General features: G+C 37.7%; 2 protein-coding genes across 3 annotated transcripts; one reads left to right on the top strand and one right to left on the bottom strand.

Moving 5' to 3' along the window:
• Positions 1–109: 109 nt before the first annotated feature.
• On the bottom strand, positions 110–13,080 carry erich3 (glutamate-rich 3). The gene is made up of 14 exons (XM_056252249.1): positions 12,932–13,080; positions 12,004–12,097; positions 11,614–11,739; positions 11,271–11,342; positions 11,056–11,184; positions 10,173–10,340; positions 9,288–9,479; positions 9,004–9,181; positions 8,582–8,768; positions 7,685–7,896; positions 6,990–7,145; positions 6,485–6,868; positions 4,149–4,280; positions 110–3,925 (listed from the first exon to the last, which is right to left on the bottom strand). The coding sequence occupies exons 1-14, from the start codon at positions 12,949–12,951 to the stop codon at positions 648–650; spliced, it is 5,328 nt and encodes a 1,775-aa protein (XP_056108224.1). The 5' UTR covers positions 12,952–13,080; the 3' UTR covers positions 110–647.
• Positions 13,081–15,537: 2,457 nt separating this feature from the next.
• Positions 15,538–19,962, top strand: LOC130086113 (LIM/homeobox protein Lhx8). Of its 2 annotated transcripts, XM_056252270.1 has the most exons (8): positions 15,538–16,005; positions 16,733–16,873; positions 16,976–17,097; positions 17,193–17,413; positions 18,526–18,590; positions 18,725–18,820; positions 18,982–19,147; positions 19,798–19,962. In XM_056252270.1, the coding sequence occupies exons 1-8, from the start codon at positions 15,838–15,840 to the stop codon at positions 19,872–19,874; spliced, it is 1,056 nt and encodes a 351-aa protein (XP_056108245.1). In that variant the 5' UTR covers positions 15,538–15,837; the 3' UTR covers positions 19,875–19,962. The 2 variants fall into 2 exon arrangements, with proteins under 2 accessions (XP_056108245.1, XP_056108244.1); XM_056252269.1 differs by lacking the exon at positions 19,798–19,962 and having other exon boundaries at positions 17,196–17,413; positions 18,982–19,540.
• Positions 19,963–19,972: the final 10 nt, after the last annotated feature.

The following is a 19,972-nucleotide window of genomic DNA, read 5'->3' as shown; positions in this document are numbered from 1 at the left end:
TTCTAATGTATCATAGCAATGTATGTGAATTGATGATGGATGATTAATCCAGTGTAAAATCATGACAACACCATTAAACTAGTTCCAGAAATCAGCAAGGTGTTCATGTCATTCACATCACACTGTGCAACAGCAAATTAAAGTGTTCCGGATACTAATTAGGAACACAGAGGAAAGTGCAGGCTTTTGGGTTTTAGTTAAACTCTCTTAGTTAAGGTATGCGTGTCTGAAGTGGGTCGATATACTGCTAGTGCAGCCTAACCAACTGGAGGGCTCCGCATCATGAATAATTAAATTATTTGTGCTGCGTGTGTCCTAGGGTGTCTATTTTCAGTGGGATGTTGATAGCTTCCCTACCAAGCACACAAGACTCACTATGGGTCTCTGATAAGGAAAAGGAAGTGCCATTATTTTAAACCCATTAATATGGGTTGAGGCAGGGGTGTCCAATCCTTCTCCTCGAGGGCCGATGTCCTGCAGAGTTTTGCTCAAACTTACCCCTATACACCTGTCTGGAAGTTTCTAGTAATCCTTGATTAACTGGTTCAAATGTGTTTAATTGGGGTTAGACCTAAACTCTGCAGGACAGTGGCCCGCCAGAAGTAGGATTGGACACCCCTGGGTTAGGTGAAAGATTTACTATTGTACTAATAGCTGTTCTCCGTGTGAGCAGTCGTTAATCTAGGATATCCTGTGGGCCCAAAAAATCTTGAATCATCCAATGAGAAAGTGCTTAAGGTCTCTGTGCTTAGAGTCTGTTTGAAATGGCCATCAATTACTTTAGTTCTCCTGTTTCCATTCACGTTCCTGCTTCCATCTGACTGTCTGGAATGGAAGTCTACACTTGCTGTGTCATCTTGGCTCCCATTCTCCGATTTATTGACAATTGTGAGGTCTGTAATTACTGTGATTGTGGGACTCTGTGGCTCGATATGCTCTGACTGAGGTACATGCTCAGGTTTCAAATTGTCTTCCGAACTCTCCAAGGTCTCTTTGTTACTTGCTTCCTCTGTTTGGGCTAAATGTTTGGTTTCATCAGTCATATTTAGTTGATTACTTTGTTCAGTCTCTTTTGCATTCAGGTCGACATTTCTAGGTACATTCTGCTGTTCTGTTTCAGATGGGGCTCTGTCTTGAATGTCTTCAGATGTTGCTGTTATCCCCATGTTTTTGACGTCATCTGACGTCAAAGTTTCTTGTCTAGCAGTGTCTTTTTGATTGGTGTCTTCATTATTACTCTGTCTTGACCAGGAAGTGACCAAAGAACCTCTAGTATCTCCAGCCTCCTGGACTTTTTCATCTTTGGTTAAGGTATGTATGCTGTCATTAGAGTGATAACTGTAAGCATCTGCCTCTATGGCCTCAACTTTAGTCTCTGTTTTCAAGCTTTCAACTACAGACTCTGTGTTCTCATTGAGGTTGTTCCTTATGGGAGTTGCAGTTTCATCTCTACTCTTGAGTGTTTCATCAAGGCCCCCAATATCAGTACTTGGTGGTGTATCTGTAGCATCTAACACTTCACCGTTTAGTCTCTCCTCGGTTTCTTCCGAGATGAGACCCTCTTCATCGAGGGGTTCGATGAATGTCTGAAAATACTTTGATTCTTGGTGTATGTTAATCCAGTTACTCACTAGATCCACCCCAACTACTTTAGCTAAAGCTGCTGGATGATCATCCAGATCATCTGAATTAATGCTCAGAACTGGATCTTTGTCCCCTTTTTTGACTTTCTTCACAGGTGGTTCTGATTCCACCGTATGGGAAACTGATGAGCCACTCTCTTCATTGACAAGATTCCCTTTCTTCTCCAAAGGTTGCACTTGATCACCATCCATCCCTTCAGGAGCATCTCTACTTATCAGTTCATCGTCAGTACCTTTCAGTTCTGGTTCCTCTTCTGTGACTTTAGCTTCGGCTGAGACAATATCACTTTCTGTATCCTTATTGACCATCGTCTGTGTTATCTGAGGAGTTATGTTTTCTATGAATGTTGTTGCAGAGGTTTCTGATTCTTTGTCAGCCTCTTCTTTGTCATCCTCTTCTTCAGCTTTTTGGTTGTCACTGCCCTGGTCCTCCTGTTCACCGCCCAACTGAGACTCTCTTTCTGAGGGAACAACTTGAGCATTCAACTTGTTTTCTATCTCTTGCTCTTTGTCATTACCATTTTCTTCTTTCACATCTTTATCAGTCTCTGTCTTTTCAGTGTTATCTATAACTTCTTGAGTACTATCACCAGTTGTCTCACCCTCTGATTTGTCTCGCATTTCCTCTTGGAGATATTCTTCCACCTTATCAGCCTCTTCAAGACCCACTTCTTGTCTCTCTGCATTTTCAGCATCTACGTTCCTATCCAGCAGGTCATTATTCACCCCAGCAGGTTCATCCAGTTCTTCCTTGGTACTGGCCTCTGTTTCATCCTTGAGCGTTCCGCTGGAACCCATTTCTTTTTGTTCTTCCTGTGAAACCGATTCCTCATTTTTGTCCTCAAAGTTGTCTTCCAATTTTTGGGCTGTATTCTCACCAGAAACAGTCTCTTTTCCATCTCCTGCCTCTAATGTATTCTCACTAATCTCGTTTATATCTGCCATCTCCTTCTCTTGCTCTTCTATAAACTTTTCTCCTGTTTCTAACTCATTCTCATGCTCTTTGTCTTTTGCCTCATTCTCTACATAGTTTCCATCTGTTCCCACTGCCATCTCATCCACCTTCCCGTCCTCTTCTTTTTCCTCTTCCTGAGACCTATTTTCCCCTTCCTGAGACCTATTTTCCATCCTTTCATCTTTCCCTTTCTTGATTTCTCCTCCAATCTCAACCTCACTGTTTGGTTTCTCATGCCCTTCTTCCTCGGCTCCATCACTAAGTATGTTTTTAACCTGTTCTCCATCTTCTGTTTCTTTTTGTTTATCATTCATACCATCATCCTCTTTTTCATTACCTTCTGCCCTTACATTTTGAATTTCCTGTGACTCATTTAGTCTATTTATAACCTCAATAGACAGTTTCCCATCTTCACTTTCTTTATGTTCATCATTCACACCATCCTTGTCTTTTTCTGTACTGTCCTTATTTTGTTTATCTTCTGCCTTTGAATCTTGATCACCTTCTAACTCATTATCTTTCTCACCAACTCGTATCTCTTCTTCCCCAGGTTTCTCTGCCTCCTCTATTCCCAAATCTTCACTTGTATCCTCAACCTCTAGCATTTTTGTCTCTTCTATCTCTTCACTAGATTTTTCACCATCTTCGTCCTTACCAACAGAGCCCCCACCACCCACCTTGCCATCTGTCTTCTGTACCATTTCCCCAGTTGACCTTTCATCCCCAGCCTCATCTGCTAGGTCTTCTCTTTCATCTCTGTCTGGGTGTCCGTCGCTCCTTCTCTCTCTGTTCTGATCTGCGTCATCAGCGTCTGGCTGCCTCTGAGTGTCACCTGCCCCTGTTTGTGTATCATTCTCTGTATGAGATACCGAATCCATCTCCTCCATCTCTGGAACCTCAGTGTCTGTATTTCCAGTGTCCAGCATTTCAGTATGTGTCTCTGGTTCCTGTACTAATAAGTCTTTCTCTTCTTCTTTAAACTCCGTATTAACCTCTGCAACCTCTGCATTTGTATTGTTCACATCCTTATCTTTCTCCTGCATATCCTCAGTCTCAGTTTTTACTTCCTCTCTTTTATCTGGTTGTTCAACTTCATTTGTCCTCACACTTTGTTCGTCCTTCTGCGTTTCCTCTATGTCTAAACTTACTGCTGCCTCCTGAGTCTCTCCTATTTCTTGTCTTTCTTCTTCTATGTGGACATGAGGCTCCTGTGCCGTTTCCTCACATAGAGACTCTCGTGTGTTGCTTTCACCTTTCTCTGCATTTTCATCCAGTGTGTTTGATGGTTGTGGTGAGGTGAAACCCACCGCACTCTCCATTTCTGGTCCTGTAAAAGTGAGCATTTCCAATTAAACCATTTCAGATTTAATCATATTTACAAATGCAAAACTGCCAAGGGTTTTTTCAAGGACTGCAAGAACTACTTTGTTGTATGAAAAATGTACCTCTACTGGTGATATTTTTGAAAATAAATAAATGAGGTAATTCGTCATTGAGCTTTATATATTATCTGTAGACTGCCCAATTAAAGAAGGCGGCAACTTTTTTACCTTGGCCGTCCTGTTGGGTCTTCACTGAGGCCCCTTCATCTTCCTCTGTGCTTGTATCACTAAACTCTGGCTCTGAACTACATTGAGATTCCTTCAAAATGGCCTCAGCCAACTTTTCTTGCATTGACTTGGCTGTTTATAGTCACGGGGAATGAGACAGACATATGTCATCCATGGCAAAATGTTAATGTTAAATTGTGAAGTAACTAAATGAATAACAGTCAGATACTCAGTTGGATGAATTTCATTTGAAATGTATTTAAAAATAAAACACAGAAGCAATGAAACACAAAAATAATTGCTCAAAGGTTTATTACCAAAAGCACAGCAAACACTTTGATTGGTAACACAGTATGCAGGGAACAATCACTTAAATGCTTTCACACAGGACAGGTGTCCGAAAAAGGATCCATAACCATCTCTGATGGAAATACACATGGATTTTGCACAACCTTATCTTGAAGTGTACCAATTAAGCCAAACAAAAGTGTATTGAATCATGTGTAATCGAAAACCAATCAAAAATGGTTATACGCACATTTAAATGGTTCAAACATGTTGAAATCAGAAACTTAAGACAAAATCACAAATAGAAAACACTGCTCTGTTTTCCCACTCATTAAACTAGCAAATCCTCAAGAGCCAACACGTAATGCATACGGCTGTTTATAGATTTGGTTGTTTTGCAGTGACTTGGCCTATTTTGAAATCCAAGAAGTATCTCAAAATTAAGTCTAAACATTCTTGATGGATTGTGAAAGTCAAGACAGTGGTTTATACTGAGCAGTATGCTTACGGCAACACAAATAACATGCAATCAAAAACACATTTTATGCCACATAGCAAACACAAAACCAATCAATACAATGATGTTTGCAAGACCACCTAGAGTTAAACAAACTCTCAGGGGCCTTGACAATTACACAGAAGTGTGCTTTTAACACAATCAGAACTCAAGTCTGTGTTGGTTGGGTTATGTTCTTGCAATAAACCATGCCATCATCTAAACTATCCTCTCCTCAGGTAACTATTTCAGGCAATATTATGTTTTCAAAAGTTGCTAAGTAGTTAAAGCTTGTGTATAATTTCAAAATTTAGCAAAAATGTAAAATAGATGACTCTTTAAAAATGCTGTGTAAAGTAACTAAACTACGGAAGCCCTGAACTGTAAAAAATGTACGTAAAAAAACGTAAAAAATTTAAATAAATTCTAGCATTTCGAGATTAAAGTCGAAACATTACGAGAATAAAGTCGTAATATTTTGAGAATAAAGTCAAAATTACGAGAAGTCTTCCATAGAAGTTTGTGTGTGCGTGTGTGTAAAGAAATGCGCTCGTGAAGTCAGACTGCCTCGGACATGGATCTAAACAAAATAGTAGCTTTTTACTTTTATCTGGGCTTTCAACAAAAGGAAATTCTACAGGTGCCAATCTACCAACATGGCATTACCATTTGTTTTAGGACGTTACAAAATATATACTGTGCCGGAATATACTTTTTACAGGCGAAAACACTTTTCAGACTGGATGGAGTTATCCAGTCTGAAAAGTGTTTTCGCCTGTAAAGTATATTCCGGGATCAGTAAAGTATATCGCGGGATCAGGCCAAATGATTGGATACAGATTGATGCACTTAAAATGTATCCAGAAAGTATTTACGGTGAAGAGGGAGACAGTACGGTTACTGTTAAGTGTTCTCGAACCAGATGCTGTTGCCTATAGACGAGCACAAAGACACGTAGGCTTCGAGTCAACGTGCCACATAAAGTTTGGACCAGGATTGTGGTACCTACTCCGGCGGAGTCTTCATGCTCGTCTATAGGCGTCCTAAAACAAATGGTGATGCCATGTTGTTAGATTAGCACCTGTAGAATTTCCTTTTGTTGAAAGCCCAGATAAAAGTAAAAAGCTACTATTATATTTAGATCCATCAGAAGCAGTTCGACTTCACGGGCACATTATTTTTTTTTTCAACAAAAAACTTCTATGGAAGACTGTATTCTCGTAACTTTATTCTCAAAATATTACGACTTTATTCTCGAAATATTTTGACTTTATTCTCGAAATATTTCGACTTTAATCTAGAAATATTTCGACTTTAATCTAGAAATATATCGACTTTAATATAGAAATATTATTATTATTTGGTATATTTTGATAATCTCGAAATGCTAGATTTTTTTTTTGGGTTGGGGTTCGTTTATCTTGCTCAAACTGTTTATTTGTGAATAAAACAACAGGCCCTCCAGTTCTGATGTTGAAAAAGCCAACATGCATAAACACAAAATGTCTGATGATGCCAGGCACACAGCACTAGTTTTCATGCAGACACTGACCTCTCTCTGGCTCATTCTCTTGTGGCTTATCTTCAGGTTTGGCATCCTCCCCAGATTGCTCACCTTCAGTTCCCTCTTTCTTGTCTGTGTCTTCTGACATTTCCAGGTCGCTCTTCTCCATGCCATCCCCAGGACTATCCTGTGTCCCAGAGTCTTCCGCTGCAGCTTGAGGTAATGTGATGTCACTGGACTCTGTGACCTCTGTCTCCTCCGGTTTGGTCTCAGCTGTGGTGAGGTCCTCCTCTGCATGTAAGCTCTCCTCTGGAACATTAGCAGTGGTGACTTCTTTGGTGTCCTCCACAATTTCTCTTTCACTGTTGTCATTGTCACTGCTGGACAAGCTGGATGTTCGTCCAGATGAGACAGATGATGACCTTTTGACCTCTGAAGGAAGAAGACAAATAATCTCTGAGTATCAGGTGTTGAAGAACACAAACAGAATGTATTAGATGTTGACAAATATTGTTGAAAAAGGTGACCATAAAGTAATGCTAACTAGACATACTGGCGTCATCACTGTCAGTGTTGCTTTTCACTTCATTTATGTCATTTTCATCCCTGGTCTCTTCTTCTCCACCATTGGCAGCAGATGTCTTTTCCTCTACTTCATCAACATCTTCAACTGGCCCTTCATCATCTGCCTCAAAGTCTTCCTCATAGTCTATATGAGAGCATAGCATAAATATTGTCTATGAAATATTAAATAAATAAAAATGTATCCAAAATTACTTGGTATGTATTACTCATACTGTGTATTGTATCAGTATACAGTCCTGGTCAGAATTATTAGCACTGTTGGTAAATATGATTAAAGAAGGCTGTGAAAATAAATCTGCATTGTTTATCCTTTTATATTTTTCATTAAAAAAAATTCACAAAGATCTAACCTGTTATTGAAGTAAAATAATTAAGTGGGGGGAAAATATTATGAAATTCATTTTTGTTTAGCACACCAGGGTGATAGGAACATGAAATTATCCAGCCATGAGTATAAATATGAAGAAACACAAAGGCCTAATTCGAGTGGCCAAGGAGTCTCCAAGGATCACAGCTGGGGAATTGCAGAAATTAGTTGAGTCTTGAGGACAGAAAGCCTCAATAAATAAATACAAATAAAATCAAACAGTACCTACATCACTACAAGATATTTCACAAATATATTTGTTGTTGTTTGAGTTTTTTTGGAGTTAAACTTTGTACCATCTTTGGTCTTTTTCTTCCCTGTTGTTTCTCCATTAGGCTCCGTCTCCATTTCCTGAGGTGCGTCAGGCACTGCGTTAGAATGTGTGTGTATGTCTTCATCTACATCTGTGGCCTCCTTAGCATCTGGGGATTTAGAGGTGGGCAGCTCCTCTTTCACTCTTTTTTGAGGAGGGGTGGGTTTTTTATCCAAGCCCATGGCAATAATACACCTGATGAAGTACATCAGACAAAACCATAATGCATCTTTATTAGTGACAGACCAATGTAGGTTTTTCCAATGGCCAGAACCAATAATGATAAATAGGGAGTGTGGTAGATATAATGCTACTGTTCAAAAGTTTGTGCTCAGTACGATTTTTAAAATGTTATCCTCAACAAGACTGCAGCTTATTCAAAAATACTATAAAAACATATATTGTGAAATATTATTACAGTTAAACTGTTTTCTATTTTAATGTATATTTATAAAATATAATTTTACATGTTTAAATGTTACAATTTACTGTGATCACAAATTAATTATCAGCAGCTATAACTCGAGTCTTCAGTGTCACATGATCCTTCAGATATCATTCTGATACGCACATTTCTTATTATCAATATTGAAAACAGTTGTGCTACTTAATATTTTGTTGAGACATGTTTAATAAATTGTAAATTATAATTGTATTATTATAAATGTCTTTACTGTCACGTCCTTGTTGGATAAAAGTATGAATTTCTTTTTCTGAGCCCAAACGTTTAAACAGTAGTATGTGTGTGTGTGTGCGTGTGTGATATAAATGTGTTTTTTTCCTCACTTATTGTGTTATCAAACTAATACAGTTTTGAAAGTACCTTTTTCATTTTAACATTAAACACAAAAATATCATTATAGACATGTATTATCATTACTTGTAGCAAGGAGAGGCTCCCTCCACCCCGCAAAATCCAAAGTGTCCATGTCTGCCCCCGAGCCGAGTGCCTTTCCTGTGTTTGAACTCACAGCAGGAGCTGAGCCTATCCACTTGGAGGCCATTCAGGAAGAATGTAAGACTGAAGGGAAATCCTTGGTGACGTCTTGACACAAATTGGAAAACTTCTACAAGTAAGGATACAGGATAGGCAAAGAAAGTTCACTTTTCACTTTTCATTTGCTTTTGATGACTGCATCTTGAAATCAAAGAGCAGAATCACATAATATATGCATAATATATTCTAATATATGCAACACTGCCAGGTAAGAGCCACTCATTATCAAAAGCCCCTAGATCAGTAGTGTAATGCATGGTGTCCTTAAGATATGAATTACAAAGCACATGTGTACAGGGACCTACCTCCCTCTCTCAGCATCCCTTTGTAGACACAGAGGTTCTCTCCTCCACAGTGCTGCTGGAAGACCTTGACCTCATCTCTGAGGTCCATCAAATCATGGGACAGGTGAACACTCTTCCCAAAGTATACCATGCTTACTGACACTTTACTCTGGGCTGATGTCCTCTGGAGAGAAGATGGCTGCAGACAAGAGTAATAGCAGAATATATGTAAGCGAAGATTTGTTTTAAGGCTATATCAACCTTCATGTCCCTGAATACTCAGTAAATAACTTCAACATATAGACCTCTGTAGTTGGTGCTGTAGTGGGTCTTAACTTTCGACCCCTGTGTGTGCCGTTCGCTCTCGGCCCTCTCTCTTTTTTCTTCGTGAGGGGCGGCACAGGGGTCACATAGTTGTTAATGACAGGAAGACGGTAAGGCGAGACAGTGCTAGAGCAGTCTGTCATGGTCAAATGTCTCATGCCCTCTTTGTCCAGCTATAAAACAACCCAGAGAGACAAAAATGTTATTACTCTGAGGTTGTTTGTTTATAGCCCTGGAGACCAAGTGGAGTTCTTATGCAGATTTTAAGTAGAAACAAAGTTATATTAGAAATAAACAAATTGTTGACTTTAAGTAAAATTATGAAATGAATGTGAATATCATAGCTTTGATCATTTGGTCTTGAAATTTTACGAGAAATATTTATATTTAATATTAATATCTCTAACTTTTGATTTCATAGACTTTAGTATATGTTTTTTTATATATTTTTTTATAAAACTCTTACCCTTAACAAGGCTGCATTTATTTGGTCAAAAATACAGTTGTGCTGCCTAATAGTTTTTTTTAAATGGATTTGTTTTTAATAAATTATAGATTATAATTATATTATAATAAATGTCTTTACTTTCACTATTGATCACTTTAATGTGTCCTTGCTGAATAAAAGTTTTAAAGTATTAAAGTATTCATTTAGTATTAATTTAATGTTTAAAGACATCTAATTTGTGATTTCTCTTTCCTACAGGAAGACACACGAAACGCTGGTCTTCGATACTTCAGCAGAGCTGTATGCAAATGAGTACTATTATTTGGCCGAGCGTGATTTGCACTGTATTTGTACGCGACACATGATGAGGGGTTTTGTAAGCAAGCATGTAAGTATTAGGACCTGAGGATGGTCTCACCGTATAACTGAGGAGCTGATCTGTGTCGTTAGAGGAGTCCCAGTCCGGGGGTCTGTGTCGAGGGGAGGTTCTCTTCAGAGAGGCCGTGGCACTGTTACTGTTCAGGGGCTTGAGACGAACAGGCCTCTGCATCTTCCCCGGAGCCGTGTTGGGCCTTGAGGAACTCGGCTACAGGAGTAAGACAACTCACTTACCAAATATTAAATATGATGAATAGTAGAAAAGAGTAGAAAGTAGAAAGAGTTAATACTAATGTAACTCTTGTTATGCATTATAAATATATATATATATATATATATATATATATATATATATATATATATAGCACTGTTTCTGAACTCTGAACTGAAGAAGGGGCTTAATAGAGACAGGAACTAAACAGAGTGTTCTTGAATAACTTGAACGTAAACTATTAAAACTAAGATCTTAACATGTGGGTTTGAAAAAAGGTATCTAGAGAAACCAGAGCAAAAAAAAAAAAAGCTCATGTGTCATCAATCTGCTGGAGCAGTAACTCTCAAGGTGCCTAAAACGTCAACAGGCAAACATCCATGATGGGAACCACCACACCACTTCATATCACCTTCTGTTAAACATGTCAGACCCTAATGAGCAAACAAATGATCTGAATCTACAATTAAGCAACCATTAGGACTAGCTAGGTAACTATGTAGAATAAACATAAAGCAGATAATAAATTCATAATATCTTTTTGAAGAAGAGGCAGGATATGAACAGCACATCACTAGGAGAACAGTCATTTGTAATATAGAATTGAAGCGCACTTAGGTGGTACCTGTTAATTGTTTGGTATGTAAACTGTAAGGACATGGTTAGTTTGTAAAGCTATTTTACCCATTATTAACTGATATGGGCCACTCACAGATTCTGTTGACTCAGAATGCTCTCCCTCCGGCCCAGAATGCCGTACGTGAGAGATCTTTGGCCCCGTGGGTGGCCGAGGTGACAGCATTGGCATTGGTTCATCTTCATATCTCTTGGAGCGCTCAGCCTAGCATAAAGCGCAAAAAGTTAAATCACAAAATGTACTTTATTACCAAGTCACCAAGGCCAAGGAGTTTTGTAAAAACGACAAACCTTTATTTTGTGGATTCGTTCCCTCCGTGCAAATTCCTCAAGTTTTCTCTTGATCTCGGTTTGATGAAGGCGCTACATAAACAGTGGAAAAAATGAAATATAGAAAATACTTTTTTTTGCCTTAGTACAGGATCTATTTACATATTTTATATCCATACTTATACAATATTACTTCAGAAATGTTTCATTCTTATGCACCTTTTAACTTGTATTATACAATGAGATGAATACAGTATGTAGACTACTATATGTGAATAGGATATTAGCATTACCCTTACTTTATGACACAACACAACATTCTAGCCTAATAGAGCTTCTGATGTAGTCTGCATAATGCTCTCACCTCCATGTCTAGCACCTTGTGAAAGATGGCCTGAGCCAGACACTCTCTCACATGTCTCTGATGTGCTCGCTGGATCAGCTTGTGCCTGTACTCCTTATCAGGAACAATCCGTCCGCTCCGGGAGATCTGAAGCACATGCACCTGCATTTAATGCCTGAAGCATCTGATCTTGTATAACATAAAAGTGCTTTTCCTTTCATCCTTTAACAGGTTATCTATAAAGTGATCATTATGAGAATGCTAATTAACTTATATAAACAGAGAGATATTGATTAATATATAAGAGATGTTAGTTTGTAAATATTTTAACTTCTCAGAATTATCAAATCTCTAGGTTAATCCCAATGAATATACACATAACATCATTATTTTCTAGCATGACTATCTTACCAGCCCAACCTTCTGAAGATGTCTTCGTATTCTCACATTGTTGAAGTATCCAGTCAGATGTTTGTCAGTTAAGCTATTGTAAGCTGAAAGAAGACTACATAGACAATAGACATTATCAACAATGTATAAAAAAAAAACAGTCTGCACATTAAAACATTCATATAACTCATCACAGGCGTCGTGGAGTTGTAATGTAAGGACGGGCCTGACCAGGCTGATGGAATGATTCAGTGATCCTCAAGGCCAGCAGTGCCACAGATTTCAGCTTGAGGTGAACACTCTACATCTGTGTCAAGTGTAGTCTTGGAAATGCTCGACTGTTTGTCTGCCTGGCTTTTTCCGATACAGATTTGATTTCCCCGAGCGTTTGTAAAGAAGACAACACAACCTGTACACCAATCCTCAGGCCAAGTAGATACCATTACCAGTGTCTGGTTTCTATTGGAATTGAGTGTGGATGGATAGCACACTTAACCCATGGCCCCCCATTGAATTCATATCTCCCACTAAAATTGTTCAGAAATAAAACATGATGTCTGTGCAAGATAGCCTAAACATATAGGAAACATTTCATTTGACTTAAATCTAATTAATTGTGTCTTTTTTAACGTCAGACATATATTTAGTATGACAGTTATATATTTGAGGTATGTTCAACAAATAAACAACATTCAGTTCAGTTCAAGTCATGCATGAACAATATTGCCTGTCCTTTGCGGATGGTTGATCTATTGCTGTTGTTTTATCTCCACAGTAACAAGAGCGTTTGGTCATATAGTGTCTTGCCATAAACATAAAGTTGAAAATTAATCGTTATAATGCATAATGCTTGGTAATGCAAATGGCAGTCTAAGACAGGACAGCTAGTTAGAGCATTTAATAGTACATTTCAGTCAACACTGCAACTTGGTCTAGCTTAGTTACTCACCCTGGGTTCAGATGACTCATTTTGTCGGCGCGTAGTGATCTTTGATATGAATAGAGCAAACAAGCGATAATTTTAGAGTTTTCTTTAATCCAGGGGACATTAAAACTATGTGTGCATCCCGTCTGCCCGGCTCTGAATACTCAACACCTTTCCTCGCGAGGAACTGATGACAGCCTGCGTTGCCATGGTGAATCACGTGATGATGCCAATAACTACGCATTCTTTGTGCTTTGTTTAAATACGATATTACTTAAATAAGTTCATATTGATACGTCAAAAAGTCAAATGGACGTGGAAATATATCTGAAGTGTCAATAAAAATACAGGTCTTATTAGTTTGAAATGGAAAAATAAAAAACAAAAAATGATCGTTATGTTATGTATTGTGTAGCTGTAACATATCGCTTTTGTCAGATGTTATGGTTTTGTAGATTTTTTTTATTAAACGTGGGGATAGTTAATGTAGGCTAGCTCAGGTTCCAATAAGCTGTACATTGATGCCCTCTAGTGTTTTCACTGGAGATTGTCTGTACAAACTGAAGGAATCACTGAACCAAAAAGAGAGATATTTCATATTCATGATATTTCAATGCAGTGACATAATTTTGGCCTTTCATTCTTGGAAACATAAAAAAAAAAACAAAAAAAAAGTTAATTTGAGTGACAAATAAAATTAGAATTTGAAGTAGAAGTGAATCAACTTTACTTACTGACATGGAAAATAGTTTTTTTTTCTTCATTTCTCAATCAGGTCGTTTTCCTAGATTAGCCTGACGTAATAGGATACCCTATGTACATATTCCAAAATAACCCTAGGCCTACTCTACTTTCACCTAGCCTACATTCTTCTAACTGTAGCCTACCACAAAATATTTACTCTATTACAACTGCAAAAATATGAGCACATAAAATGTGTGTGTGTGTGTGTGTGTGTGTGTGTGTGTGTGTACCTGGTATTCTATAAGTTATAGATAGTAAAAACCAGAAAATTCTGACCTTTTGGGGAAATTTTGGGCCCCATGAGGAAAACAGCTTATTTGAAAATGTAAAAATGCAGAAAGTGTTCTGTTTAGGGGTGGGGGTAGTGTAGGGGGATAGAATATACAGTTTGCACAGTATAAAAATCATTGCGGAGAGTCCCCATAAAACATGGAAACCCAACATGTGTGAGTGTGTGTGTGTGTGTGTGTGTGTGTGGTCCAGGTAAACCCCACGTTATTAGGACAAAATGTCCCTACAACGATGGCAATATCCGAAATCCTTGTCCGTGTCGTGTAGGGACATTTTTTGGTCCCAATGAGGAAAACAGCTTATAAATAAGACTAAATGGATTTTTGAAAATGTAAAAATGCAGAAAGTTTTCTGTGATGGGTTTAGGGCTATAGGGTTAGTTTAAGGGTATAGATTATACAGTTTGTATGGTATAAAAATCATTATGTCTACAGATAGTCCCCATAAAACATGAAAACTCAACGTCTGAAAACACAACAACATGTGTGTGTGTGTCTGTGTGTGTGTGTCGGATGGCATGGGATTGTCGGAGTGTTTGGGTGTGACTGTAGTGGTGGCACTGCAGCAAGTGCAATCAGTGTTAGATTGGACATTTATGCTGTGATTGTGGAGAAGGCAATCACTTCCTGATTAGGGCATTTTTCCACAAGTCTCTGATTGGACAGACAGACATGCAGTCCTACAGATCACCACTCAAAACATGCGGGCTGAAGGCCTCATCAGAGCGCACCGACGAGAATTTCCAGTTTTACACTTTGTTAAAAAATTATATAAATAATAATATTTTAACAATTAAATACATTAAAAAAATCGCCACCGAAACCACCCAAAAACTACATAACTTAAAACAATGAACATAAGCCTACAGGCTGCATGCCTTTCAAACAAAATGAATAGGCTTACACAACAGATGCCAAAATCACTGCATTAGTAAAGTTACAAGTTAGTATATTTAAAAATATTTTTTATTATCATAGTTTTCATCATCTAGCCTACATGATTAATTAAATAGATATCAGTCATTAGGCATAATTAGGTTAAAATGAATAAAGAGACCCCATAAACTTTTAAAAGTAGGCTATATAGTAGCCTATTTGACTAACGAACAGATAAGCCTAATCCTCATTAGGCCTTCGAAAATATTAGCCTATATATTATGTTATTATTATTTTACATTAGTGTCCTTTAAGTCATTAAGTAGCCTATTAATATAAAGTAAGAACATATTTTAAAACATCCTATAAACTGTGTAGGTTTTGCGACACATAGGCTAAGTGTCTGTCAATTGACAAGAATTGCATAGCTACAATTAGGCTACAATTAAAACGCTCATTTTCAATTCCCGGAAATTGCTTTAGGCCAACACATTGTTTAATTCTGGAACACCTACCATGAACAAATAAATACAGAGAAAGCGCTTTAGCCTACATGTCATAATGATAGATTGATTTTTTTTTTTTTCCCGGTGTGATGCGTTCCGTGCACAGTTCGGAAGAAATATTTCCACCATTTTCCCTCAATTATACCAGAAGAAGAAAAGAACCCGCCTTGAAATCGCAGCAATTAAGTGTCAAGAGTTTAATGAGACCTCTTCACCTTTGGGTCGCTCTGGTTGAGCGTTTGTGCCAAACGTGTGGCTTTTAATTGCTGTTATTAAATAAATCAATTCTCTTCTTCCTCTGATTCTTCAGAGGTTTTGACTGGCATTCGTAATTGATACGTTTGGGGTTAAGGCATTATGTGTGAACCGTTTCCGAACCCCTAATGCTGATTTCAAGCACATAATACATGCACAGATAACCATTAGCCCACTCTAACAGTCGGACGTGGTTTAATAATGACTGAAATTCTTAAAGTCTAAATGTTGTTTTGGCAGGCTATTGGTTGCGGTTGTCATGGTGAAGAGAAGATTGAGTGATGCTTATGGGATGGAGCGCGTACATTTAAAGGCTGTTTCGATGGGGACTTTGGAAATCCGGAGCACATTCACCACAGTCATGTCTACGGGTCGCAGTGAGGATTTTACCAACAAGTCCAGAGAAGTTACAAGCGACGTTTGCATGGTAAATATTTTTTATATATTTTTTGCTTGACCACCCGAAGCCATCGATAATCCATAAACCCTTTTCAGTCAGTGATATAGGCTAGTTGTAATTGTATTGTTGAGGAGAGTCATATATTTTTTGGTCCAACATTGAGGTTCATCTCTTGCAACCCGTATTTTGGCGCCCTTGGCTTAAATACTTAAAATAGGCTACTTTTAAAATGTAAAAAAACAACAACAACAACAACAAAAAAAAAAAAAAACAGTTGTGATATACGTGTGATATGAAAACTACAACAACAACAACAAAAAACCCCGTCAAATAAGGAAAATAACCTACGTGTGCTTTGCCGGTACAGTAACGTTAACATCCTCGGTTGCTATGGTCACCTCTTCAAGCGAACGCGATTAATATATTTTTTTTTGGCGGCGGAAATGCGATTTATTTGTTGCTGAAATATTGATAGAAAATGCTATTAAACCATATATATATATATGTAGGCACCTATATTTGATATTCGCATTCAAATTTTATTCACAGAAGTGCACAGTTCATATATAATTTTCAATTGTGTTGAACCAACATAGCTGTACACTAAAATATATGATCAATAGTTATGAAAACATGTTTTTACATTGCACACTCATCAAAATTAGTTAATACGCATTAAACTTAAATTATACAAGATTTAACCAATTTAAAGCAATTAAAGCAATGTTTGAAAATATTATTTCTGTTTCTACAGATTTCATCAGAACTTGTGAATGGCCGATTAGATCCTGCTTCTCCGTCTGCTTTACCCCAAGCAATGGCTTCTGATGCTTTTCAAGGCAAAGTAGTTTGCACGGGGTGTAGAGATGACATCCTAGACAGGTATCTACTTAAGGTGAGGAGGATTTTTTCCCTTTAAATTAGAATCATGCCGCAAAATTGTCTATGAATAAATATTTTAATGTGATTTCTTACACCTGGTAATTATTGAATGCAGGTAAATGACTTGTGCTGGCATGTGCGATGCCTTTCATGCAGTTTGTGCCAAACCACTCTCAGCGGAAACACAACCTGCTATGTTAGAGGGCGAGAGGTCTTCTGCAAACTAGATTACTTCAGGTATTTCTTTTGAAGATGTACAGCATAATATATGCTTACAAGATGTTTCAGTATGTATTTAACCTAATCCAAACATAATTATGGATGTTTGACAGAAGGTATCGGACATGGTGCTCGTGCTGTGGGGAAACGGTTCAATCTTCGGACTGGGTACACAGGGCGAAGGGAAACGTTTACCACCTGGCATGCTTCTCGTGCTTCTCCTGTAAGAGGCAGCTGTCCACAGGCGAGGAGTTTGCTTTGGTCGGGCAAAAATTGTTTTGTCGAATCCATTACGACAGCATGCAGGACAAACTCAAAGGGGCCTCTGAAAAAGGTGAGTTGAGAGTCATGCATACAGGGGACATACTTTAAAACCCTATAAAACCTACTGTTATATTTTATACGCACATTTCTAAGGCCTCTAAATTATCAACATGATCAAAATGTTGCTGAAAAAACTGTTGTACACAATCTTCTATATGCCTTCTGTATTCTAAAGACCTTTTAGTAGAATTCAAAAGAAAAAGTCCATCTTCAGGTTGTGGTACACATCTTTTTGCTGTGAGATTTTTACTGATTTTTATAAAGTGAACACATGATATATATATATATATATATATATATATATATATATACTTGCTGGACTGAAGCAACTCAGGGCAACTTGATTAACATTTAAAAAAAAAATCATGTTAAAATGCGAGTATCAAATATGATGCTGTACATCAGGCTTTTGAGAAATGTTTGTATGTCGCTATCATCATTGCATTGCATTGCATTGCATTATATGCTTTGCCCCCCACAATAGTTGAGTTTTGATCATAAAACAATATAATTTTTCTAAGAAATATTATTAGGAGCCACAGAGTGACAACAACTGATATTTTTATGCATTTCATGGTAAGTAGTCTGCTATACTGTTATAAAGATCCAATTGATTTACCTTACTAAGAATTTCAGCTTATCTGGCCACATACTGTAAATATGAGCAAATCACATATTTTTGCTCAGTTTGGGTCTCTGAATAAAAATTAAGATTTTTTTCCTCTGAGTATGAGCTCCATATTCTCATATATCATACTATGAGCCATGAAAGCCTGATGTAACAAATAAGACACTCAACAACAAAACAACAACATACAGTATGCAATTTTTTTTTTGATTTTGTCTAAAGGTTCTCTAAACTGTTCCATTTAAAGCAAATGATTCTTTAGACTATTATTTCATGTCAGGCTTTACAGGGTTAAACTATTATTTGCATAGTTTGGGTAAAAATAAAACAAACCAAGATATCTAGGTGAAAAAAAGCAGTTGTTTGGTTTTGATAGATGGGCTTCTGGTTTTGTTTTCTAGTTTGTAGCATGCTCTGTCTGAAAAAATAATTACACCTGTGCCTTACCTTTTATTATTCCAAAACCATTTGTCCTGATGGTGCGTTGCCTACAGGTTGTGAGATAAACCAAAAGCCGTCAAAAAGAGCACGTACCAGTTTCACTTCTGACCAGCTACAGGTAAATCATCACTCTCGCTGTTCAATGTGTCCCAAATGAGTTCAATGAAAGAAATAATCGATCCCTGCTATGTTGTACTTTGTACAGATTTCCCACTCCCTTACTGACGCTATGTCTATGTTTGTGGCTTGCAGGTTATGCAGGCTCAGTTTGCTCAGGACAATAACCCAGACGCACAGACACTTCAGAGGCTTGCTGAACAGACTGGGCTTAGTCGACGCGTCATTCAGGTTACATTTCTTTAGCAATATCTAAAGTGCCTAATTGAGCTGTTATAAATTTGTAACTTAAAAAGTTGTTTTACCATTGTTTACCATTTTCTACCGTATGTAGCAACAGAAGAGAATGCGTATGTTGTCTAAATAATTTCTTCAAATTTCTATCTGGTCAGGTTTGGTTTCAAAACTGTCGTGCCCGTCAGAAGAAGAACATCTCTCCCCCTCATTCAGGAATATCGGCAGGAGGTCTGTCGTCACTCCGGGTGGTTCCCAACCTAAATGAACTGCATTATACAGACACATCCATGCTTACAGCCTTACACAGCATCTGCATCGATGGTGAGATTTGAGGGAATTGTAGTACAATTAGCCAAGTACTATTTAAAGAGTACTTTATCAGTTTTTAGTGTGGAAAACTGTTCTGATATAGCAGAAATACTGGAAGAATTTGCTGATTTGATGAAAACTGCAAATGGAAAGGCAAAAACATATCTTTCCTCCTTATTTCAAACTGAGGAAATCACCACCCAATACCAATCCAAGACACAATAGCGATGTTCAATTCACGAAGGAGCAGATTTCCAATGAACCTGCCAAATTGGTTCTTAAAGCGCATTGAAAGATTCATTTGAGAATCAGACTGATCCGATTGCAGCTGTTCTTGAGTCAACAACTAACTGATTTAATGATTGGGTAAAAAACTTGACACTTGACTTGGACCTCAAAGACTTGAGACTTGGACCTCAAAGACTTGAGACTTGGACCTCAAAGACTTGAGACTTGGACCTCAAAGACTTGAGACTTGGACCTCAAAGACTTGAGACTTGACTTGGACCTCAAAGAGTTGAGACTTGACTTGGACTTAGAAGCAAAGACTTGGACCTCAAAGACTTGTAAACATGTCTGGAAAAAGGTGTGTCAAGATGACATAAATTTGTTCCTGTGTGTTTGTGCTTTTGTTAATGGCTCCGTTTCTCTTTTATCTCCAGTTCACACACCAACATCTCTACTCTATCAGCCATTACTGTCCCAACAATCTACACATCTACTGATCAGCAGCAGCTAAACATTTAACAATTCAGTTGTAAATGTTGTGCCAATTATTATAACAATATTTATGCCACTAATACATTTCTATTACATTTTTTAATTTGTGTTTTAATG

This window comes from Rhinichthys klamathensis, unplaced genomic scaffold, assembly GCF_029890125.1.
Source record: "Rhinichthys klamathensis goyatoka isolate OS25496 unplaced genomic scaffold, OSU_Roscu_1.1 h1tg000094l_1, whole genome shotgun sequence".
NCBI classification, from domain to species: Eukaryota; Metazoa; Chordata; class Actinopteri; order Cypriniformes; family Leuciscidae; genus Rhinichthys; species Rhinichthys klamathensis.
Note: the sequence above shows the minus strand (reverse complement) of the source record. Positions and strands in the feature narration are given on the sequence as shown.